General features: G+C 44.9%; 1 protein-coding gene across 1 annotated transcript in view; it reads left to right on the forward strand.

The window, feature by feature from the left end:
- The first annotated feature begins 482 nt into the window (after positions 1–482).
- The window catches only part of MAP2K1 (mitogen-activated protein kinase kinase 1), a 48,721-nt gene continuing 24,164 nt past the window's right edge, over positions 483–25,039 (forward strand). Inside the window, exons 1-3 of the mRNA XM_084817499.1 lie at positions 483–861; positions 22,465–22,675; positions 23,484–23,630. Of these exons, the coding sequence (XP_084673625.1) occupies positions 782–861; positions 22,465–22,675; positions 23,484–23,630 (438 nt within the window). The 5' untranslated portion in view covers positions 483–781. The remainder of the gene's footprint in view (positions 862–22,464; positions 22,676–23,483; positions 23,631–25,039) is intronic.

The following is a 25,039-nucleotide window of genomic DNA, read 5'->3' on the forward strand; positions in this document are numbered from 1 at the left end:
TTGCGGGAGGAGGCGCGCCCTCTTGCGCAGCCAACGGTCTGCGCGCGCGCCGCGGCCCTGGCGCCCCCGCCCCCCGCCTGGGCTGCCCGGCTTGGCGGGAGCCTTGCGGGTGGGGGCTCCGGGCAGGGCGGCTCCGGCCGGCTGCTGAAGCTCTGGCCAGCAGAGCCGCCGCGCGAGCCGCCGCGCCCCTGGCCCCCGCGAGCGAGCGAGCGAGCGAGGCGGGTCGGCCCCGCGCTGCTGCCGGCGCCGGCCCCCGCGCGCCCCCCCGCCGCCCTCTCCCGCGCCTTCCGGGCGAAGGAAGGGCAAGAGAGGCTCCATTCCGGCGCCCCGCCTTCCGTGCACGTGTGCAGGGCTCCGGACCACACATGCGCCCTGCGCGGAGCCGCGGCCCTCCGCCCAGGCACCCTCGCCACGGGGGGGCCCTCTCCCCGCCCGCCGCGCCGCGCCTCGCCCTTCGCGGCGCTCCGGAGGGGCTGGGCGCTGGGCGCGGGAGTCGGCGCAGCAGCCGGCGCGGCCTCAGCCTCCGCCCGGAAGGCGCTGGAGGAGCGCAGAAAGGGCGAGCCGGCGGCGCGCGCCCCTGGCCTCGGCGCTGCCGCGGGATCGGCTGGGAGCACGCGCCGCGCGGGGGAGGGAGCCGCCTCGGCCCGGGGCGAGAGCCGCCGCGCCTGCCCCGGGGGCCGCCCCCGCGCGCCTCGTCCTCGGCTCGGGCTCCGCGGGCGAGGAGGCAGCCGCGCAGAGCCTTCCTCGGGAGCCTGGAGCGCCCCGCGCCTCGGAGGCCGCCATGCCCAAGAAGAAGCCGGTGCCGATCCAGCTGAACCCCGCGCCCGACGGCTCCACCGTCAACGGGACCAGCGCGGCGGAGTGAGTACGGCGCCCGGGGCGCTGCAGGGGGCGGGGAAGGAAGTGGCAGCCGCCCGAGCCTCTCGCGGCCAGCCCGGCCGTCGCGCGCGCCGAGGTCTCCTCGGAGGAGCGGTGGCGGCTGTCGGGGCGGGCGCCTTCGCCTGGACTTCGGCGGAAGATGGGTGTGTTGCGGGAAGTTCGCTGCCGCTGGTCCAGTAGTAGAGGGGTCGAGACACACACAACCCGCAGTGGCCAGCATCAAGGAGGCTCTCCCTGCCCTGCGGTGGTTGTTGGTTTTTTAAAAAAGGCTTCTGAAACCGTTGGCGAAACATACCTCTTTTGTATGTGCCTCGCAATAGTCTTGCGTGTTATGCTACGTGTCGAGGGTCCTCCTTTCAGGTGATGCAGCAGATCAGTGATAAATCCAAATAACACGAAATTGCACTCAGTAAACGAGGTAAAAAGGAATACGTGCGGGTGTGGTGGGGAGAGGTTAATGATTAAACTAGGAGCGCAGGGATGGATTCTTTTAACTTATTTTAAGTAGCTACAAGTTTCCAGCAGAGGAACAGAGGAACAGTTCTTCCATTGTTTGCGACATATTGTAGAAGTGTATAAATAAATGCGGCATTTTCATTGTAGGTCACTGAGTTGATAAAAGCTGGTGCCCTTAATCCATGAGTTGGTAGAGATTGTCCCCTCCCATCCTTTATTTCATTACAGTTCTATGAACACCAAAACTGTATTAATTGCCTGTAGGGACTGCCATTTAAAATAATATTCATACCCTTGCAATACTATATGTTTGCATATCTAAGAGTTTTCTCATTCAAAATGCTTCCACTTGCCATACTGAGCTGTTGCAATGATCACCTCCATCTATATCAGCAAAGCAGGTGTTTTCTGACATCTCCAGATAACAGAGCTGAAGATGTGCAAATAGAACACAACAACTGAGAGACCGAGAAGATTGGTGGAGTGCATGATCAAAATGTAGCTCAGTGCTTTTCTGTCACTGGTGAAATAGTGCCAACATTATTGCAGTAATCCAAGATACTGCCTTGGATTACCTGTGATTTAGCTGTGTTAAAGATTGCCTGAAAAGTCTATATTTTAAGCTTTCTTCATAGTGGGTGAGGAATAGAAAAAGTGTAACAGGTCCCCTCTCACTTCTTCACTGCAAGCTGAGGTGGATAGAAGATTTTGAAATACCTACTCAAAGTAGAGATGCTTGGGCAATTCAGTCTTTGTGAGTTCCAGTATAAACTGAACAGATCTGCACCTCCCAGACTAAGGCGGGGATTGAATCTAGCTTATCCACTGGCTTTTGCACTTCTGAATATTCCAGTGCAGGTCTTGGGTAAAAAAACATATTAAAATATGCTTAGATATATGTATTTCAAGACAAAATACATTTAGGGCGCAATCCTATGCATGTTTAGACAAAAAAGTCCCACAACTTCCAGCATTCCCCAGTCAGCCATGCTGGCTGGGGAATGCTGGGGACTGTAGGACCTTCTTCTGTCTAAACATGCATAGGATGGCATCCTTTAAATACTGTACAAATGCACATTTTCTTGTGAATTAAAAACAATTCCCGAGTAATACAAAAAATGGACAGAACAGACGTACGGGTGAAGATTTTCAGAAGAGACTGATTCACCCATTCCTAATTCAAAATTAGGTCTCTGCTGTGGCTTTGGCAAGCATCCTTTAATGCTTTCAATTTTCAGATGTCTACAAAAGCTATGGATCATAACTGCCCACATAACGTTTGATGTTTAGGAGAGTGATTTTTAAAAAATGATTCCTATGCAAGTATATATGGAGAGAAATTTACACTGGCATTGGGCATCCATGTGGTTGCTCTTATTCATTAAGCTGCCTTGAATATCTGATGGAAAGGGAGGGTAGAAATTTTGGTAATAAATAATAAGTTTTTCCTTTTAAAAAATCCGGAAGGATGGACGGACAAATTCTGGTGTGCCATTTTCTATTCCTTAGGAATTTGTGGGAAGGTCACTGAAGTTACAAACCCATCTTCTGGAAATGGTCACATGCTCAGTTGAAAATTGAATATGAGTTCTGACTCCACTTCTGTGCAAGCTTTTTGATAAAGTCGCCCATCAAAGTTTCCTGAGTAAACTTGGCAGTTTTGGGATAAAAGGAGAGGCCAACTGATAAGAGAACAACTGGCTAAAGATCAGGAAGTAGATGAGGGTAGGAGTAAACAGATAGTTTTCACAATGGTGGAAGTACTAGATTCTCCAAAGAATCTGTGTTGCAACTGGTATGTTTTAACTTCATAAATAATCTGGAGTTAGGAGTGGGGTGTGAGGTAGCTATGTTTGCTGATCACACTAAATTATTCAGGATGCTAAAAACCTACCTAAGTGAACTCTGAAGAGCTCCAAAAGGATCTCTCCAAAATGCATGAATGGGCAATGAAATGGCAAATTAAGTTCATTGTAAGTCATTGTAAAGTGATTCATACTGGGCAGAAAATCCTAGCGTCACATATAAACTGATGGAGGCTGAATTGGTGGTGGCTGACCAGGAAAGAGATCTTGGGGTAATGGGCTGATAGTTAAATGATAATGTCAGGCAACTTGGTATGCAGCAGAAGTGGAAAAACATAAATTCCATGGTGAGGATGATAAGGAAAGATATTGAAAAAACTTCCGGTATCATTATGCCTTGATATGTATATCTATACTGCAGCCACATTTGGAATTCTGTGTTTTGGTCACCCCATTTCAAGAGAGATCATAGTGCTGAATATGACATCCAAAACAATCAGGGGATTGGGGCCCTTCTGTATGTCAAAAGGCTAATCATGTGGGGCTTTTTGGTTTAGAACGGCCTTCCCCAACCTGGTGCTTTCCACGTATATTGGCCTACAAGTCCTATGAGCCCCAGCCAGCATGCCAGTAGTCAGGGATGATGGGGGTTGTGCTCAAAAAAAGACAACTAAAGGGAGGGCATGACAGAGATTAATAAAATTATATGGTGTGGATAGACATACTTTTTTCCTCTATCCTTCAAAATAGTAGAACATGGGCCACTGAATGGAAATGATAAGCAGTAGATTCAAAATGGACAAAAGTACTTTGCATAATGCAATAATTAACTTATGGAACTCTTTGCTTCAAGATGTGATGATGGACCCTAGCCTAGATGACTTTAAAAGGGATTAGATCAAATCACAGAGGACAGGTCTATCAATAGTTGTTATCCAGTGACATATACAGAGGCAGTCAAAGAATCAAAGACATTAGTATAGGACTGGGGAGATCTGGCTTGGCAGCAGTATATGTAAAAAGTGTCTAGAGAGTTGAGTTGATTGTAAGTTGAATGTGAGCCAACAGTGTGATGCGGCTGCTAAAAAAAGTGAATGCGGTGAAGGCTACATAAAGAGAACCATCGTGTGCAGATCATGAGAAGTAATAATTATGTTATATTCTGCCACATCTGGAGTACTCTGTGCAGTTCTGGGTGCCACATTGTCAGAAGGACATTTGATTCAGCGGGGCTTCTTACTTTTTGTTATGCTTGCCTAATGGTTTAGCATGTATTAATGCCAGGTTATTATCTCATCTGATCTGTTGCTGCTCCTGCTTCTGCTTCTTCCTGTTGTTGTTGTTGTTGTTCATTTTAGGAAAAATCACATGGAAAATCACATTTCAGGGCTGGCCTTACCATGAAACACTTTCCAAAGAGGAGCCTTTTTTTTACTCCCCACAGTCCCCCTCTTTGTGTATCATGCACATTACAAATAATAAAAATAACCAACCTAGAGGAAGGCAACACAGTTTTGACTCGTTCTTTTCTTTTCTTGTTTGCTTCTGGTGTGAAAATGTTGGAGGTTAGGTCTGCTCTGCCTTCTTGCCCAAGAAGTCATCAGCATGCTTTAAAAAAAAACCTAGTTGATAGTTTACTTCATTTTGAGATCAGGAAAGAAATCATGTATTCTTGCTCTTTAGTCCTGAGTGTGTTTTATCTGGAAAGTTTTAATTATGCAGCCCAGAGTTGGGAATGCTGGAAACCCAGGCCAGCTCCTACCATCACCTTTCTGGGATGGCACTGCTCTCTCTCGTGCTCTCTCTCGTGCTCTCTCTCTCTCTCTCTCTCGCTCTCTCTCGTGTGTATGTCCAACTTCATCTTTCGAATGCCTCCAGGAGGCCACCCCTCTAACTTTGTTCACCTCTCCCCTTAAAATCCACCTTTTCTCTGAAGTCCTGGGCAAAAATACTTGGTCCCTCCTGTAAGTAAGCCTAAGTATGTGTAACTACAATAAATCGCATTCTTCCCCTGTTTACACCCTACCTCCATTTCCCTCTCTTTTCTTTGTTGTTTCCCTTCTGTCTTTCTGGATTTTAACCTCCTTGGGGCTGGGACCTGTCCTCTTTTTCTTTGTAAAATGCCATGCCCATAGACAGCACTATGTAAGCAATTGTGTAAGCAAATTGTGTAAGCAAATTGTGTAAGCAATTGTGTAAGCAAAATGTATAGATGGTGTATATCATCTATACACCATCTCTCCTCCAAGGAACAGAAGGCAGATTACACGGTCCCATCCACCCCCCACATTTTTATACTCACATCAACCCTGTGAGGCATGTCAGGGGGAGAGATAGTGGCTAGCCTAAGGTCACCCAGTCAACTTCAGGGCTATGTGAGGATTTGAGCTTGGGCCTCCCCAGTCCTAGTCTAGCATTCTAACCAAATCATCATAAAAGCGAAGGATAATGAGGTTGTTACTAAAAAATTTCCACCTCTCCTTAAGAGTTGTACATTCTTAGCTGAACTAGAGAAAAGGTAACAAGAAGTGTCCGACACAAAACAGCACTCATGACACATACAGGTGGCTAGGGCTGACTGTTCTCAGCAGAAGATGAATACTTTTCTGTATGTTGGGGCAGTGGTGCGGGAAAGGCAGGGGCCTCCTTCTTCTGAGCAATGCAGCTGAGTCAGGCCAAATCAAAGTCCAGGAAATTCTATGATGAAGACACAATTTTGGCTTGGAATTCAATCTCTAATGCAGTTTGCGAAGGAAATGCGTAGTGATTCATTCATTTTGCAGATTTTCATATTTGCCAGATCATTTCAAAATCTTCGGTGATGAGAGTAGTATAAAACTTTGGCTGCAAATGGAACATCGTGACACCATAAAAAGAAATATGGTATTGCCTTCTTCCTGACCCCTTTTCTCTTTCCATTATTTTTCACGATTCGCTCAGACCAGGACATTGCAAAAATGCCTCTTTCAGCCTTCCTTTTTTGCTCTAATTATTGAGAAAATAGGATGCAATAAAATCTCCCTAATACAGACCACTGTTTAGTTGAGCTGCCAGCTATGGTAGCTGCAAGCGCTTGATACTATAGGTAGCTGGGGCATGTGATATTTTACATAACACGTTGTCATGGGAGACAATAAAATGTTTAGATACCAGTAGCTTCAAATTAATAGGGTAGGACTACATTACATTATTTATATGTATAGAATTCTAGTCCATCCTGCCCTCTCAAAGTGTGTAACAAAATATGTAATAAACAAAAGTGTCGGACAGATTAAAATACAATTTCCATTCAGAAATGCCCTTGATGATTCTGGACTAATACCAGTTCACCTGAGTCTGGCAGCATTTTCAAAATGTAGTCATGGGCTCCAGAACCAAGCTCTGCCATCCTGCGCTTGTTTTTTATTCTAACACACTATGCAGAGGGTCCTGTTAGGAAGGCAGAGAGGTGGCAATAGGACCACATGGAAGGGGGTGGTTTCCAAGCTCTGCAGGGCCAAAGCTCGGTTTGTATATAAGTTCCCTAAAAAGCTATAAATGCTTTGTCCGAATTCCCTGCTTTAATCCATGAGAGTTGTTTGTTCATGAGAAAAGAAGCTGGTGCACTTCTCAAATTTGATGGCAGTTAAGAGGCACTTGAGCCAAAACTGGCTCTCAAAAGGTTTTCCTTCTGGGCCTCATAGAATTATAGATTTGGAAGATACCTCAGAGATCATCTAGTCCAACCTCCTGCTCAATGCAGGCTCTGCACTGCAAGGTGCAGCTGCAGCCTCCCTCCAGCCTCTGCTTAAATACCTCCAGCAAAGGAGAGCCCACCACCTCCCAAGGCAATCTGTTGCACCGCTGAGCAGCTCTCACTCTTAGGAAGTTCCTCAAAATGTTTAGCCAAAATCTGCCTCCCTGCAATTTCCTCAGCCTAGCTCCAGGTCTCAAGGATTTCCTCCCTCTCTTCCAAGCACACACGCACACATGCACACGCACCTCACACAAACACTTGTATATCCTGGCCAGTTCCCAGCAATCTTAGACACAGAAAAAGGGCTCTCTTCTAGCCTTTTTCCTAAGGTGTGGAAAGTAAGACAGGTATTGGTGGAACTGTCTCCTCCATAGGGTCTCTCTTTCTCCTTTGGCTTGTATTTGGGGGAAAGGGCATGAGCAGGTAAGAGCCTACATATAGAAAAAGAGAGGGAAACAGCTCAGAGTCACGTAGCTCAAAAACACATTAAGGAAAGGCAGCCTGGGAGAGAGATGTTTTTAAGAGCCATTTGAAAGCTTGAACTGAAGGAGACAAGCATAATTCATTCAGAAGGGAGTTCTGCAGCGGTGGGAGCATCACTGAGAAAGCCCTCTCTCATGCTCGCTAGCCCGATCATTCTTACTAGCAGACAAGCTGGACCTCTGATGCTGACTTTAATGTGCAGGCAGGGTCATGTGGGTGATCCTTTAGCACTGATTACTGCTGTTGTGAATGGTCACTGCACTTATTTTGCATGTCATCTATTGTGCTCTTTGCATTTCATTTCCATCTGACATCACCGTTTACATTTTTCTCTCTGCACCTATATATCCGCTCCCTGAGGATAACTCATCATCCCTCTGATAAAGTGGACTACAGTCCACTAAAGCTTATGCCATCATAAATTTGTTGGTCTTTAAAGTGCCCCAAGACTTTGTAGTAATACGATAGTCTCCCTTTTCTGTGTCTCCCATTCTTACAAAAGTAATTTTGTCTTAATTTACCCTTTTTGTTCCTTTCCCATTCCCTGCTGATAACATGTGAACAAGCTCTCCAAATACTTAGTGCTTGTGCCAAGATGTACTTGGTGAGTAGGGTGTTATGAATTTAGCATAAATCCAAGCTAGTGATGGAACAGTTTGTTATTAAATACATTATTTAAATCTGGCTTAAATCCGTATTCCACTTCAAGCACAGATTGCTCTGCCTGCTTTCTGGTCTGACCCTCAGAAAAATACAATATTCATTCTCTCCCTCCCTCTCTCTCTCTCTCTCTCTCTTATAAAGGGCCTGATAAAACAGTCAGTATTTAGAAATATAAAAAGAAAAATCAATTGAGAGTCTGTCCTAATCCTTCCACTTGTTGTCCCATGAGTAAAAAATACTAGAAATTATGAGCAATTCTTAACTTCATGCTAGATAAGGATGATGGGAGTTCTAGTCCAACACATCTGGAGGGCACCAGGTTGGGGAAGGCTGTTCTAGTTGCATGATTTTCACTTTGGGTGTAAGAGGTCCCATGCTCAATTCCCAGACAAGGCCTTCCTCTGGGGAAGATATGCAAATTTGATAGCATATATCATTATATTTTTATATCTTTTTGGATTTTTAAATTTTGTAATATGCCCTGGAACCAGATCTGGTGAAGGAGATTATATATACATATTATAAATAAATAAATACATAAATAGGGACCACAGCGTTGAAGAGGGCTGTGGCTTAGTACCAGAGCACCTGCTTTGCCTGCAAAAGGTCCCAGGTTCTGTCCCTGGCATCTCCACATAGGCTGGAAAAGACCCTTGTGGGAAACCTTGGAAGGATGCCACTAGTCGGTGTCAATGAACCGATGGTCTAATTGAGTATAAGGCAGCTTCCTGTATTCTCAGTGGTTATGGCTTCTAGGTCAAGATCTGTAACGGAAACAATTCCCAGTATTTCTGGGAATTGCTCCCCCTACTTCTAGGCCAAAACCCAGATTCCAGACTGAAGGAGCAAGTCAGAGACAGCAAAATGATTATCTAGGTGTCTTCATTGATAATCCAGTGATGATTGCTGTTAGTAGGTTAGTAGTATCCTACATCTAATACGTTAATAATCATACTATAATAATAAAGCAAATATCCCACTTTTCTTCCACAACTGGGTGTTGCCTAGGCAGTCTCCCATCCAGGCACTGACCAGCCCCACACCAGTCAGGTTGCTGCATCATGTGCCTTCTATATTTATATGCCAATGCATGTAAATGTTAAAGCCTTTTCATGTAGTGCCAATTGTTTTCTGAGCTCAATCCAAGGTGTTGGTTTTAACTTTTAAAGTTCTGAACAACTCACAGCCTTGCTATCTGAGGGGCCACCTGTCTTGATATGAACCTGCTTGGTTGTTTAGATCAGGAGGAGAGGCCCTTTTGAAGACACCTCTGAGTGCAGAGGCCCACTTGACGTATGCGTGGGAAATGGCTTTCTCCTGTGTTGCTCCCAAACAATGAAACGCACTTTCTCTGGAATTGTGACTGGTCCCTGCTCCCTATGTGCTTAGGAAAGGCGTCAGGACACATGGTTTTGTTATGTTTTCATCTGATGAGTGTGTGTGTGTTTTTTTAAAAATCTTTACTGCACCTTGGTGGGTTTCAGAAAGGCAGCAGTTATAGAAATACCCTAACTAACTTAATAGTGCAAGTGGGAACCCAAGGTATGGACTTAAGGTATGCGATGCTGAGGGGAGATAGGATAACGCTCTTCAAGTACTTGAAAGGTTGCCACAGAGAGGAAGGACAGGATCTCTTCTCAATCCTCCCAGAGTGGAGGACACGGAATGGTGGGCTCAAGTGACAGGAAGCCAGATTCCAGCTAAACATCAGGAAAAACTTCCTGACTGTTGGAGCAACACGACAGTGGAACCCATGACCTAGGGAGGTGTTGGGCTCTCCCACACTGGAGGCATTCAAGACAAGGCTGGACAGCCATCTGTCAGGGATGCTCTGGCTTGGGTTCCTGCATTGAGCAGGGGGTTGGACTCAATGAGGGTTGGACTTCTATAACCTTCTCTCTGTCCCATCAGCCAGGACAGCTAGACTGGTGGGGACGAGGGAGAGGGCCTTTTCTGTGGTGGCCCCCACTCTGTGGAACTCCCTCCCTAGGGAACTCTGTCATGCCCCCTCTTTAATGAGCTTCCGTCGTGCATTAAAAACGTGGTTGTTCAGGCAGGCATTTGGGGTGGGTTAGGGTATTTTTAGAAAATGTTTTTATTGTAGAATTTTATTATTTTAAACTGTTTTATTGTATGCTGTATATCGCCCAGAGTGGCTGGGTGACCAGCCAGATGGCGATCAATAAATTTAATAATTAATTAATTAATTAAAAAATGGCCTTATGGGCCCCTTCCAACCCTACTATTCTATGATTCTATGATGCAGTGATTTTGCTACTGCTGCTAAGCAGGTCTGATTCTGGTCTATTCCTGGATGGGAGATCGTTTGGGCACTGAGCCTCTTGTATGCCATCTTGATTTCCATGATGGGAAAAAGGCAGGACATACATTTATCATATGTGTATGTGTGTGTAAATAAATAATTCATAGTTGGGAGTTGGTTGGTCATCCCTTTTTGACTGCCTTCCTGTTGACCGATTCTCATGAAACACACTTCATTGGAAAGGTCTTGACACAGAGATTCAATGAATAACAACGGTTTTCACTATAATTCAAAGTTGGGAGTTTATTTATGTCCATGAAGCTTTTTTTGTAAAGAATTAGGCTATCTTCTATAACAAGATACTATAAGGTTTTATTTTTAATATAAAAATGTCAAGTATAATTAAACAAACATAACTAATTGCAAATTGGAGCAAAATAAAATATGAGCACAAAAAAGTCTCCGTACATCTTTAAACACAGGTGCAGGCCAAAGTACAATGATATGCCAGTAACATATGGCCTGTAAACAGATCATGAAGGGATTAAGAGACACCTACAGTTAAAGGTAACCTAGTCTCTACGTTGCCGGAAGTCGTGTGCACTCATTGGTAAACCTCAAGATTCAAGTCGTCAATTGAGCAGAACAAGGACATTACAATGGCTGCCCTGGAGTTTACACCAAGAATATTGTATTTAAGGATGTTTTGTAAAGATAAATGATGTAACGCTTTGAATGTTTCAATAAATGCAGCTAGTTAAGTTAAACCTTTCATTAGATTTGCCTTGTCTCCGCGAACTGCATTTGCAGGCAGCCAACTGGTTACACAGATAAATAAATGCATTCTACACACACACACACACACACACACACTGCATGTATTTTGCAAGTGTCTTGAGGCCCTCATGCCCCCTTAGGCATCCTTAATGTGATGTCACAAAGAACATGGCCACAAGGACTTGAAGTCCTCCCACCCCCAGGGGTGCTGATGAGCAGCATGAGCGGAAGAATGGCCCAGCTGGCTTGGGCCAAAGAAGGTCGCCCTTGCCCAGGCTTCTCTTCTGTTCCCAACAGTGGTCAGCCAGATGCCTCTGGGAAGCTGCCTAGCAGGACATGAAAGCAACACTTCTCCGCTGTTGCTCCTCTGCAGCAGCATCTGGTGGTGCTCTGTGGTTTGCTGTCATGGATAATAGCCACGCATTCTTTCTTTGGTCAGAAACTATTTTTCCTTTGGGGAAACCTCTCCAGTCAGTCATGTTGGTTTCAGGCTTGGCAGAAGATGCCATTCAGTTTTTCTCGACTTGCTCTGGTTTTTAACTTTGTTTACTCCTTTGGGAGGAGAAGCACATGGCTGCAAGAGGTTCCCAACTGTTTTTGTTACAGGAATCTAATGCTGAAGAGTTTTCCCCGCCCTCCAAAGTGGAAAGTTTTCCTTAATGCCAAATGGACCCCCCTCCCCCCAAAAGGGTTGCATCCAAGGACACGGTGCCTTAGAAACAGCACACCAAAGGACATTGCCAGCTGCAGCCTGAAGCAGCCCAACAGCTGTTTGGAGAGGAAGGAGCCATTTGCTGCTCAGAAATTCCTAACCAACATCTGCGCTCAGATGGAAGGTCTCTTCTACCCACAGTTGTGTCTGTACAGGAAAAGAGCAAATTCCTTTGGAATGTTGTTGGCTGGCATTCCTTCGTGGCTGTGACACAGTTTGTGACCTCTCTGAGAGATTTCATCACTTCTTAGACATTCCATCAAGAGTGTGTGCGTGCTGATGTCGGTGGCAAGCAAAGCTCCAGAAAGCTGATTAGTTTCCACTGCAATCCTGTACATGTCTACTCAGAAATAAGCCCCGTTGAGTTCAGCGGAACTCACTCCCACATAAGCATGTATAGGATTGAAACATAATCTGGAGGAGGTTTTCTTCTATGGAGATCTGGAAAAAGTTCACGTTCCTAGGAGCCAACATCTTAAATCTTAAGAGCCAGCCATATATATCACCTGAAAAAAAACACACATTTAGATGCTAGCATCAGATTTGCAGAGCCTAAATGATGAGGCACTTAGAATTGTTATTAACCCCTCTGCCTATAAGTACCTATAAAATAGTATAGATTTTTAACTTGGCTATTAGCTTCAGCTATTGGGCAGTATAGAAATGCAATAAATAAATAAAACTCTCATTCTTGCCTTGGTGTACGTGTGTGTCTGTGTGTACGCACACACACACACACAAATATAGACATAAACATAGACATATATTTATATATAATATTAGCCTATTGGATTTAAAACAATCTCTTAGTTTTTTGGACAGAAATAATGAATTGGTTGTTTTGTTTCACAATGAAAGTTATTCTGGGGTAGCTGGATTTATTACATGATGTTACAGTATGACAGAAGTTTCCTGGAACAGATGGCAGATTATAAAATTCTGTTGCTGAGTTTCAAATCCTGGAAAAATTCAGCTTATTCATTAGTCTTTGTTAATCTTCCTTGAAATACCATCCAATTTAAACTGTTGACAAATTATTTTTCCGCCTAAAAACACTGCTTCCACTATAGTTGCTATCCCTTTCTATACCTGGAGCTGCTACATTTCCAGCTCAGAGCCTTGCTGGGTCAGACTAAAGCCAGCTATGCTGGCTGGAGAGGATATGGGGGTTGCAGTCCCAACACATCTGGAGGGTACCATGTTGGGGAAGGCTGGACTGAATGGTCCATCTAACCCAGTATCCTGCTTTCGGAGTGGCCAGCCAGATGTCTTGGGGAAATCTTTGAGTAGGGGATGAAGCCAATAAATAGTTCACTCCTGCTTGGCCATTGATAGACCTATCCTCTGTGCATTGGTCTAGTCCTCTGTTAAATCCATCTACGCCAGTGACCAGCAATACCTCCTGTGGCAGTGAATTCCATAACATTTTTAAATAAACAACTTTTGTAGAAGTTAAAACATGCACTCCATATTTTAAAAAAAACAACATTCTGTAAGATAAAATTAATTTACAAAAGGCATAATATTAACCTCTATATATGTTTTAACCATTCAAATGGGTCATAACCCAGTGCGAAACAGTTATTTATAAAAACAACTACTAGGCTCCATATTTCATTAATGCGTTCAAATGCATTTTAGGATTTGCGAAATCCCATACATTTAACTAATGAAGGAATATCCCAGAGTTTCCCCAGCCATTCTTGTATTGAAGGGACCTCTTTACATTTCCAGTAGCAGGCATAAGCCAGCCTAGCAACCACTAGAGCATGTAATGCTCCCTCTCATATATTTCTTCCTGGGAGGATGGGAAAGGTGTGGCCCTGCAGATGTTGCTGGACTGCAAGTCTCACTGGCTGCATTGGCTAGTACTGATGGGAGTTACAGTCCAACAACATTGGGAGGGCCACGCATTCTTCGCCCCTGCTTTCTAGGGAGTATATCTGCTATAAAATTAAAATGACAAATGAGGATATGTAGGTACATTAACACTGGGAAAGGACAACATTGCTTGGGTAATCATTTTCCAATATGTTTGAGCTCTGCAACATGTCCACCATAATTCCATGAATTAATTGTGTGGTCTGTGAAGAAGTATTTGTGTTTGTCAGTGTCATGCCCCCACTGTGGCTAGAGGCCACAGAAGCCCAGGGCACCCCAAACCAGGGACTGCCACCAGACCCACAGGAGCCTGAGTCCTCAGGGGAGATGGTTGCAAGGCCATCCCTGGCAGGAGAAAGGGGCCCTGCCTCCGAAGCAGAGGCTGAGCCACCCCCGACCCTTGGGAGCCGCGTCGCCTGGAGCGACAGACCAGTAGGGCGCCTGTGAGAAGGAGGGTTCGCTTCCAGAAAAGGTCTCCCCAGGAGTAAGGCTCTGGAAAGGGAGTCGTGATTGCTGCAGCTGAGCTCTGGGTGGGGTCCAGCAGGCTTTGGGCATAAAAGCCTTCACTAGAAACCCAGCCAGCATTGGAACAACTTCGTCCATCCCACCTCTGCTGTGTACCTTCGGTTCCTGAACTGTGCCCTGTGATTGATGCTCTGTTTCCTGACCTTTTGGACTGCCTAACGGCCCTGCTTCTGACCTACATAAAGTATCGGACTGATTTACTGTGTTTGACCTCTTGCTTGTTATTGTGACCACTCCTGCTGTTGCCTGATCCTCTTTGTCTGACTGACTGCTGGTGTTCTGACTTCTGCCTGGATTTAGACTACCTCTGTTGTAGCCTGAACCCCACTGAAGGTTTGAAGTTTTGCTGACTTCACTGCAGTTAGAGCTCGCTACAGTCAAACAGGACAGTCAGAGAAGAGCAGAAATGGAAAAGGACTCTCTAGCTTCACTAGCCACTCTATCATTAAGAAAGTACTGACTATGGCTGAGCCCCTGAACCTATCTTTCATGTATTGGATCTCTGCCCCAGAACATGGTGAAATAATACAGAGCATATCAGAGGCAGCATTCACACATCTGGGATTAGGGAAAAGAGCTTCCAGGTCGAAGGGTATGACCTGCAAACAACCTGGAGCCACTGTACCTCTTTTTTAGAAATTAGTCCCTGACATGCAAAGTCACACGAAAGAGAAAGGTTTCTGGAGTGTTGACTGGGAACTATTTACTCTATGCATGTAGCCATTAGCTTCCTGGAAAGAGCACTTGCTGAACAAGGACTGGGGCCAGTAGCTTGGTGGCAGGGCAGATGCTTTGCAGGCAGGAGGTGTCCAGTTTAGTCCTCAGGATCTCCAATCAAAAGGATCACAAAGTATGTAATGGGAAAGTCCTCTGCCTGAACTCCTAGGCAATACTGGGCTAGATGGATGGTGATGCTTTATGGAGCAGGTATTTTCTGCAGCTGGTTCTCTGAGAGCCTTCTGTGCTTGACTGGGAGCTGTGTGCAGTGGAGGCTGGTGGCTCCGATGTCATTGGGGCAGTGAATCCGTTCCAGGTTTCAGTCAGAACTTTTCACACCTTGGATAGCCCCTTGTGGCTGAAACCTGGAGTGGATTTGCTCCCGCAGTGACATCGGAGCCTCCACTGGCTGTGTGTATGCATCCAGTTCTGCATTCAGTTGTCTGCGTGTTTTGTTTTGAAATATTGAACCAGCTATTCTAAGGGCCAGACCAGATGTGATGCCATTCATACCATTAGCAATTGCATGAGTGTGGGGGTTAGGGGTTGGACTAAATAGCTGGCATGTGAGGTCCAATCCGTTTTGGGTCCTTGGGGGGGGGTCTTTAACCATTTGCCTCCCTCTGGGACCTGGATTGCCCTCCCTGCCCCAGTTTTGCATTGTCCCTGCTGCTTTGGATTTCCTCTTTTGAAAGACATCCCTTCGCACCGTGGCGTGAATGGTTCTACTACTCGACGGAGAGAAGTGTAGGGCTGTGGGATTAGGCACAAAAACACAATCTGCTCATCTGAGCTCCTGTGCACCTGCCGCCTTTTGAAAAGGTAGGAGGCAGATGACAGTACAATTTGCACGAACAATTACAATTGAAAAATTCCTGCAGTGAGAGTGTGGAATCGTGTGAATTTCCAGAGATGGTACAATGCATTTTGAAAGGCAAAATCTTTCTTTTCCATGTGACTGCTGAAACGAAAGGTGAAGAAATTGCTTCTCAAGAGGAACGAAAATGTGGTACAAAATCCGAAGTTTCCAATGCATTTGGGGAAAAGTGCAGATAAAAAATGGGCAGATTTTAAAAAAATTCATACACAAAATATGTATATTTTGACAAATGTGCCCAGAAGTGCATATATTTGCAAAAATGTGCATAAGAATTCTTTATTCAATGGAGAAAAATGCATACATTGGGGGGGAAATGCATACCAAAAATAGGGATTTTTAAAAAAATATGCACAAATGTTTTTGCGCTGAGTAAAAAAAAGGGGGGGAATATTGTGCAGAATTGGAACAGAATTAACTTAGCATTGGAAAAAACAGAAACCTGAGTAAAACCAAATTTGACATATCCACACATCCCTTGTTGCTTATCATTTATGGGGCAAGAGTGGGGAAGCTGCTGGTGCCTTTAGAATGGCATTCTTAATCATTCTGGATTTCTCCCTTTCATCAATGTATTCTGTCTGACTTCTAATTAAGGCAGCAACCTCATGTTATGGATGGTGGATATGGTTTTGCTGTTATATCCTTTGCATATCTCTCTGTTAAGGCAGAAGTCCGACACATGGGAAATGGAGCATCTCCTGCAGCAGGATTCTGTCATCTGACCTTTCACTGGGGAAGCTCCTGGGTCCTTTGGCTCGGCTGCTGCTAAGCCAAAGGGTTCAGCTGATGAGGTGGGCCTGCCAACGGATATTCTTTCAGAAGCGTGAGCTGCTTATTCTCCTCTCCTGTCAAGAAACTTCCAGTGCAGGAAGCATATAATCAGATTGCATTGACACTCGAATATTTACTGTGGTGCAGTAATGGAAGCTCTCTTCTCCCCTAATGATAGCCTGTTCTAATTTTGTTTTCTGATTGTCGGCGCAAAGACAAGGAGCAGAAGGCAGCTGTTTTTACCAGCTCTTGCTCTAACTGATGCTTTAGTTGTTTTGCAGCAGGCATGTGAGAGGAGCTCTGCCTCACTGTCTTAAGAGGAGGAGAGCTGCTAGAAAAGCATCACCCCCACATTCTTTGTGGTGCTGTTGTACAACAGCTGCATATTCTTAGAACGGGGTCCTGTGCATTTTGTGAATGTTGCATAAACCTATACACCTGAGCCATAGCACTCTCAAAAAGCAACTCCTTTTTGGTTTCAAAAGGTACTCGTTCACGGACTTATAACATGGGCTTGCACTGATAGTTTGCAACTAATTTGTTGCTGACACAGCTGCTGGACATACCAACACCAACTGCCGTTTGGTGGCTCAGATAGTACATGGAGACTTGCCTGAGACAGATCTGACAAAGTCCGGTTTTATGGCATTTTTACAGGGACCAGTGGGCAGTTGTTAGTAGACGAGTGCTAGCTTATTTCACTTCCTTCTTTGGTTTGTTGTTCAGTCGTTCAGTCGTGTCCGACTCTTCGTGACCCCATGGACCATAGCACGCCAGGCCTTCCTTTCCTGCGCTCTCTCCCGGAGCGTGCTCAAGTTCATATTCATTGCATCCGTGATGCTATCTAGCCATCTCATCCTCTGCCGTCCCCTTCTCCTTTTGCCTTCAGTCTTTCCCAGCATCAGGGTCTTTTCCAGAGAGTTTTCTCTTCGCATTAGGTGGCCAAAATATTTCAGCTTCAGCTTCAGTATCTGTCCTTCCAATGAGCACTCAGGGTTGATTTCCTTTAGGATGGACTGATTTGACCTCCTTGCAGTCCAGGGGACTCGTAAGAGTCTTCTCCAGAACCACAGTTCGAAAGCATCAATTCTTCGGCGCTCAGCCTTCCTTATAGTCCAGCTCTCACAGCCATACATTACTACTGGGAAAACCATAGCTTTGATTAGACGGACCTTTGTCGGCAAGGTGATGTCTCTGCTTCTTACTATGCTGTCTAGGTTGGCCATAGCTTTCCTCCCAAGGAGCAAGCGTCTTTTAATTTCATGGCTACAGTCACCGTCTGCGGTGATCTTGGAGCCCAAGAAAGTAAAATCTGTCACTGCTTCCATTTCTTCCCCTTCTATATGCCAGGAAGTGATGGGGCCAGATGCCATGATCTTCGTTTTTTTAATGTTGAGTTTCAAACCAGCTTTTGCACTCTCCTCTTTCACCCTCAACAAGAGGCTCTTGAGATCCTCTTCGCTTTCTGCCATTAGGGTGGTATCGTCTGCATATCGGAGGTTGTTGATAATTCTCCCTGCAATCTTAATTCCGACCTCTGATTCATCCAACCCGGCATTTCTCATGATGTACTCTGCATATAAGTTAAATAAGCAGGGTGACAATATGCAGCCTTGTCGTACTCCTTTCCCAATTTTGAACCAATCGGTTGTTCCATGTCTGGTTCTTACTGTTGCTTCTTGACCCTCGTACAGGTTTCTCAGGAGACAGGTAAGGTGGTCTGGTACTCCCATCACTTTAAGAATTTGCCACAGTTTGTTGTGATCCACACAATCAAAGGCTTTAGCGTAGTCAATGAAGCAGAAATAGACATTTTTCTGGAATTCTCTTGCTTTCTCCATGATGCAGCGAATGTTGGCGATTTGATCTCTAGTTCCTCTGCCTCTTCGAAACCCCACTTGTACTTCCGGTAGTTCTCGGTTCGCATACTGCTGAAGCCTAGCTTGTAGGATTTTGAGCATCACCTTGCTGGCATGTGAAATGAGCGCAATTGTGCGGTAGTTTGAACACTCTTTGGCGTTGCCCTTCTTTGGAATTGGAACGTAAACTGACCTTTTCCAGTCTTGTGGCCACTGTTGAGTGTTCCAGATTTTTTGGCATATTGAATGCAGCACTTTAACAGCATCATCTTTTAGGATTTTAAATAGCTCGGCTGGAATACTGTCATCTCCGCTAGCTTTGTTGTTACTAATGCTTCCTAAGGCCCACTTGACTTCACTCTCGAGGATGTCCGGCTCAAGTTCAGTGACCGCACTCTCATGGCTATCAGGGACATTCAGATCTTTCCTGTATAGTTCTTCTGTGTATTCTTGCCACCTCTTCTTAATCTCATCTGCTTCTGTTAGGTCCCTGCCTTCTTTGTCCTTGATCATGCCCGTCTTTGCACAAAACGTTCCCTTGAGATCTCCAATTTTCTTGAAGAGATCTCTAGTCTTTCCCATTCTGTTGTTTTCCTCGATTTCTTTGCATTGTTCATTTAAGAAGGCCTTCTTGTCTCTCCTTGCTAATCTCTGGAACTCTGCATTCAGTTGGCTATATCTTCCCCTTTCTCCCTTGCTTTTCACTTCCCTTCTTTTGTGAGCTACTTGTAAAGCCTCATCAGACAGCCACTTGGCTTTCTTGCATTTCTTTTTCTTTGGGATGTATTTCGTTGCTGCCTCCTGAACAATGTTACGGACCTCCGTCCATAGTTCCTCAGGCACTCTGTCTATCAGGTCTAATCCCTGAAATCTATTCCTCACCTCCACTGTATATTCATGAGAGATATGATTTAGGTCATACCTGAACGGTTTAGTGGTTTTCCCGATGTTCTTCAATTTAAGCCGAAATTTTGCAAGAAGCAGCTCATGATCTGAGCCACAGTCAGCTCCAGGTCTTGTTTTTACTGACTGTATGGAGCTTCTCCATCTTTGGCTGCAAAGGACATAATCAATCTGATTTCGATATTGACCATCTGGTGACGTCCATGTGTAGAGTCGCCTCTTGTGCTGTTGGAAAAGAGTGTTTGCTATGATCAGCATGTTCTCTTGGCAAAACTCTATTAGCTTTTGTCCTGCTTCATTTTGTACACCAAGGCCATGCCTGCCTGTTATCCCGGTGATTTCTTGACTTCCTACTTTAGCATTCCAATCCCCTATGATGAAGAGGACATCTTTTTTTGGTGTTAGTTCTAGAAGGTGTTGTAGGTCTTCATAGAACCGATCAACCTCAGCTTCTTCGGCCTCAGTGGTTGGGGCATAGACTTGAATTACTGTGATGTTGAATGGTTTGCCTTGGATTCGTACTGAGATCATTCTATCATTTTTAAGATTGTACCCCAGTACTGCTTTTCCCACCCTTTTGTTGACTATGAGTGCTACTCCATTTCTTCTAAGGGATTCTTGCCCACAATAGTAGATATGATGGTCACCTGAATTAAATTCGCCCATGCCTGTCCATTTTAGTTCGCTGATTCCCAAGATGTCGATGTTCAATCTTGCCATCTCATGTTTGACCACCTCCAGCTTACCTTGATTCATTGATCTGACATTCCAGGTTCCTAAACAATATTGTTCTTTACAGCATCGGATTTTCTTTTCACCACCAGACACATTCACAGCTGAGTGTCCTTTCGGCTTTGGCCCAGCCGCTTCACTCTTTCTGGCGCTACTTGGAAATACCCTCTGCTCTTCCCCAGTAGCATATTGGACACCTTCCGACCTGAGGGGCTCATCTTCCGGCGTCATCTCTTTTAGCCTTGTGATACGTTCCATGGGGTTTTCTTGGCAAGAATACTGGAGTGGGTTGCCATTTCCTTCTCCAGTGGACCACATTTTGTCAGAACTCTCTGCCATGACCTGTCCGTCTTGGGTGGCCCTGCACGGCATAGCTTATGGCTTCACTGAGTTACGCAAGCCCCTTCGCCACAACAAGGCAGTGATCCATGAAGGGGATCTTTGGTTAACCTTCTTTGGTTAGCAAGGTGTAAAGGTGGCATTTCCTCCTGATCTCATTAGAGTCTGCTCCTTCATTGGTGTGTGCTGTAAAGTTTTTCAAAGACAGAAAATGCAAGTTGGCAACCGTTTCATGTAGCCTATCATGGGTGTATTACAAATTAGAGGGCTGCAAGATTATTGTAGTTAGTAAAAGGGAGTTGATTGAAATGCCGGTAGTTAATTCAAATTCAGCACAAAAGAAAAAGAAAAGAAAGTTACTTGTAATCACTAGTTAAAGAGGTGTAAGTTGTGCACAACCAGTTAGGAACTGAAGCTGCCTCATGTTCCCTTGTTCTACTTTGCTTTCATCTACAGACATGTTTTATTTATATGTGGAGGGGGGAAAGCCAAGCACGAAGCTTTCATGCAGAGCGTTGGCAGTTACCTAATTGCCTGTGAATTGGCACAGTTAAGTGTCTAAAATATTTACATGGGCTCTCCAGGATATGATGTACCAACCATCCATCCATCCCTCTTGCAGAATCAGAGACGCTTACAGAGGTGGTGATTGCTCACTGGAACATGAGTCAGCAGTGCTGAGTCAACAAGGCCACATGGAGGATGGAAGAGTTGAGATCAGGATTAACTGTGCCTTGTGTTGCAAAAGAGTGGCTAGCTGAAAGCCAGTTAGCTGTTCCTATGTATTGGGGGGTTGGGGGGAGTACTGTTTTTGTTGTATCTTCCTCCTACACATGGGCGCTATGCTGTATGCCATAATTCTGTATGAATTCAGGAAAAATGCAGAACATGGTATTGGGTTCCATTTTTAGGCTTCTGACACTTTGAGCTTTCAGGTTTGTTGTTTGTTTGTTTGTTTGTTTGTTTGTTTTTAAAGGTGCCTGTCCTTATGGTTGCAAAAACATGCTTTAAAGTGCATGGGTAAGAAGCATGGAGGGGTGTCCAAAGAAGACTTCTAGTAGTGTGCGTGTGTTTCAGTGCCTGCATCGTTCCTCAGCCTTCCCCTTGACTAGCAAAACCAGAATAAATTCTGCAAAACAGAACAATTGCAGAACAAAATGTTAAAACAAGAGAAATAGCACCAATTTGTATAACACATGTAATACAATGCATAACTGTGTTTTTCTCGGTGAAGACTTCCGATTACATGGTTCAGAAGATTAGTGTTTCTAGTGTGTAGCAAACACAGCTCTGATTTTGACTTAGACATCCATAAATAACATACTATAATCAAGGGCACATAGAATGCCTTCTCCATGTCTGTGCCACAACTATGGAACACCCTTACTTTGGGGTGGGGATCCATCAAAGTCCTAGCTGAAGCATTTTCATCAATTGTTGTGAAACTAGTGCAGTGTGTATTTTGTGATGGTGTGCCCAGGGAGGCATGGCATTTGGTTTTGAGTCCCCAGTTCAGTGTCTTGAGAAAGAACTATGAAGACAGGCATACTGTGTTTACTCAGAAGTTCCATAGATTTAAACAACACTTACTTACAAGTAGGTGTTCTTAGGATTATAGGAATAAGTGTGGTGTAGTGGCAAGAGTGTTGGACTGGGAGCCAAGAGATCCGAGTTCTAGTCCCCACTCAGCCATGGAAGCTCACTGGGTGACTTTGGGCCAGTCACAGACTCTCAGCCCAACCTACCTCACAGGGTTGTTGTTGTAAGGATAAAACAGAGAGGAGGAGGATCATGTAAGCCACCTTGGGTTCCTTGCAAGAGGAAAAAAGGCAGGATAGAAATGCAATAAATAAATAATAAAGGAGGGAGAAAACTAGATGCTGAGAAAAGATTTATTTGTAGGCTTAATACATTTAGGAGAATCCTTCCTCAGGGGCCTGAGAGAGACAGAGCGTGTCCAATATTCCCAATACTCTTGTTAAGGCTGGGATATAAAACACCCAGCTCCTAGTTCCAAGCCGCTGAAGGGCTCTGTTTCCATTCCATTAATGTCTGTTTCTCTGCTTTCTCTCTTCTTGGATAGGACAAATCTGGAAGCCCTGCAAAAAAAGTTGGAAGAATTAGAACTTGATGAGCAGCAGCGGAAACGTCTCGAGGCCTTCCTTACCCAGAAACAAAAAGTTGGGGAGCTAAAGGACGATGACTTTGAGAAAATCAGTGAGCTGGGTGCTGGAAATGGCGGGGTGGTCTTCAAAGTTTCACATAAGCCTTCTGGCCTCATTATGGCAAGGAAGGTGAGCATCAATACTGGCTTTGTAGGTGGGGAGAATGTTTGGCTAATTTCCCCTTGTTAAATCTGCCCTGTGTCAATCTATTAATGGAGATATTGCAAGCCATTCTAGAATATTTTTTACAGGAAACCCTACCCAAATGCTAGGACCAGAAAACTCCAGTTTCAGTTCTTGCACAATGTGGTCAAGTATGCATGGAAAATGCAAAGACCTGATTGGATGTTAACCCTGGGAATCAGAGAAGGAGCAAGCCTCACTCCACCACACCACAGAAAGATTCCCTCCCCTGCCCAACCGCAAATCAAGTGATGTCTCCCTTGTTTTTCATGTATTGGCTCACAGAATGTGACTGTCCCATGTTACTTCCAATTTCTGAACTAAAGTTATCCAATGGAATTCTTGCTGATTTTGGACAGTCTACTGTTTAGATTCTTCACCACCACCACCACCCGCCATTGTGGCTGGTATCTTGAACTGCATGTACTCAGCAGGATAGCAGGTTCTGTCACGTTAAAAGCTGATGTGTGCAATTGTAGCATGGCCATAACCTGAAGCCTGTAGTTTTTATGATGGCTTTTGTTAACACATTAGCAGAGCTTACTTTTGTCTACTGTGGCATATCAATGTTCACACCCCAAACGTCCTAAGGGAGTCCCCCAGGAAAGGACATTTTGCAACTCTTGGGACAATCTATGTTCAGTCCATCATGACTTTTCCGAGGCTGTACAGCATGCCACAGCATCGGCTCTTTTTTTCTTTACCTCCCAAGAGTCATCCAATAAAAAAACTGATGGTAATTGGTCATTTGCAGTTAATTCACCTAGAGATCAAGCCGGCCATTCGGAACCAGATAATCCGGGAGCTGCAAGTCTTGCATGAATGCAATTCTCCCTATATAGTGGGCTTTTATGGAGCATTTTACAGTGATGGCGAGATCAGCATTTGCATGGAGCACATGGTAAGTACGCCTCTCTGTTGCTGTAGATGTGTCTTCAGGCTTGTGCATCTATTAAGCCTTGCCCACTGAGTACTCTGTGATGATGGAATATGTTAAGAAGTTTCTACCATCATGAGTAGTGTGGCAAGGCTGAATACCAAAAAGTGACTTGTGCTCTCTCAAAACACCATAACTTTTGGGTCATCCAGAGGCAAGGTTGAGGCCCCAAAAGGAGGCCCATCTTTGTATTTTGCATGATTCATGTATAGAACATCCTGACAGAATGTTGCGGTGCATTGCTGGCATAAATGGCTCTCTTGAAAGGATCAGGTACACTGAAGGCAGATCACTTGGCAGCTACTAGCCAGAAGCACAACTTCCCCTGCCATTATGATTTACTTCTAGACACTTCTGCATCCTGCTCATGGCCTGCCATGTTACTGGCCATCATTGGTGGACAGAATCCTGAGCTAGATGGGGCCACTGGCCTGAGCTAGTGAGCATCTTCTGAGTTCTGTGGGTGGATTCAGACAACTAGAGGTCTCGTATTAGCCACTTCGAAAGTATGTCATGTGGTAACTGTCTCCCTATGTGATTGCCAAGCGGTTAGTTTTTAAGCAGCTTATGTGTGGCTCCCTGTTCTTAGAAGCTGCCTTTTCATTTCTTACTAGGGTGATTTAATAAAATACCTTTTATTAAGCTAGCTCAAAGGTCACGAAAATGTGCAAGCTTTCGAGCTCTCCAGAAGTCTTAAGCAGGTAACATGGCACCAACCCGCCCCCCCAGGTGGACCGGAGGTGGGTGGGGGTGGAATAGAAGCAGGGGGCAGGAAGCTGGTGTCTTAAGATGATACGGTAAGGATGATTTGGGTTTGCAGACCTTCAGTTGGGCTCTGTCATGTGGCGCGATGGTTTCAGTGCGCCTAGGTCCACTGGGAATAAGAAGGTAGCAGACAATTGTTGATCCCCCATTTAAAAAAAATATGTCTTTATTTATTTATTACATTTATAAATAAAATATAAAATCCATCTGTTAACTGTCTGCATCCTGGATCAACCAGAGAGGCAACCTGCTTTTTGTAACATCTTGCCTGATAATGAGATCCAGAGAACTTGAAAGCTTGCGCATTTTTGTGACCTTAGAGTGGGCCTAATAAATGTACTGCACTAATATGGATGTCAGAACTTCTCTTAAGGCCAAAACGACTACTGATGCTTTTTAGTTCTGTGCATCAAGGGACAGTTGCGGGATTTACACTTAGATGGCCAAACACCTCTTTCTATACCAAGAAAGCCTTGTTTCCTACCCAAACAGAGAAACAATACGTATAAGCCTTCCCCTAAATAGAAATCAGTACAGCATCTCTTTTCCTTCCCCTCCCCTGACCAGTCCTTACTATTGGCTTTGATTTTTTGACATGTGTGGAGCAG

This window comes from Heloderma suspectum, chromosome 11 (genome assembly GCF_057233095.1).
Source record: "Heloderma suspectum isolate Gila_16-S chromosome 11, 16-S_ref, whole genome shotgun sequence".
Taxonomy (NCBI): domain Eukaryota; kingdom Metazoa; phylum Chordata; class Lepidosauria; order Squamata; family Helodermatidae; genus Heloderma; species Heloderma suspectum.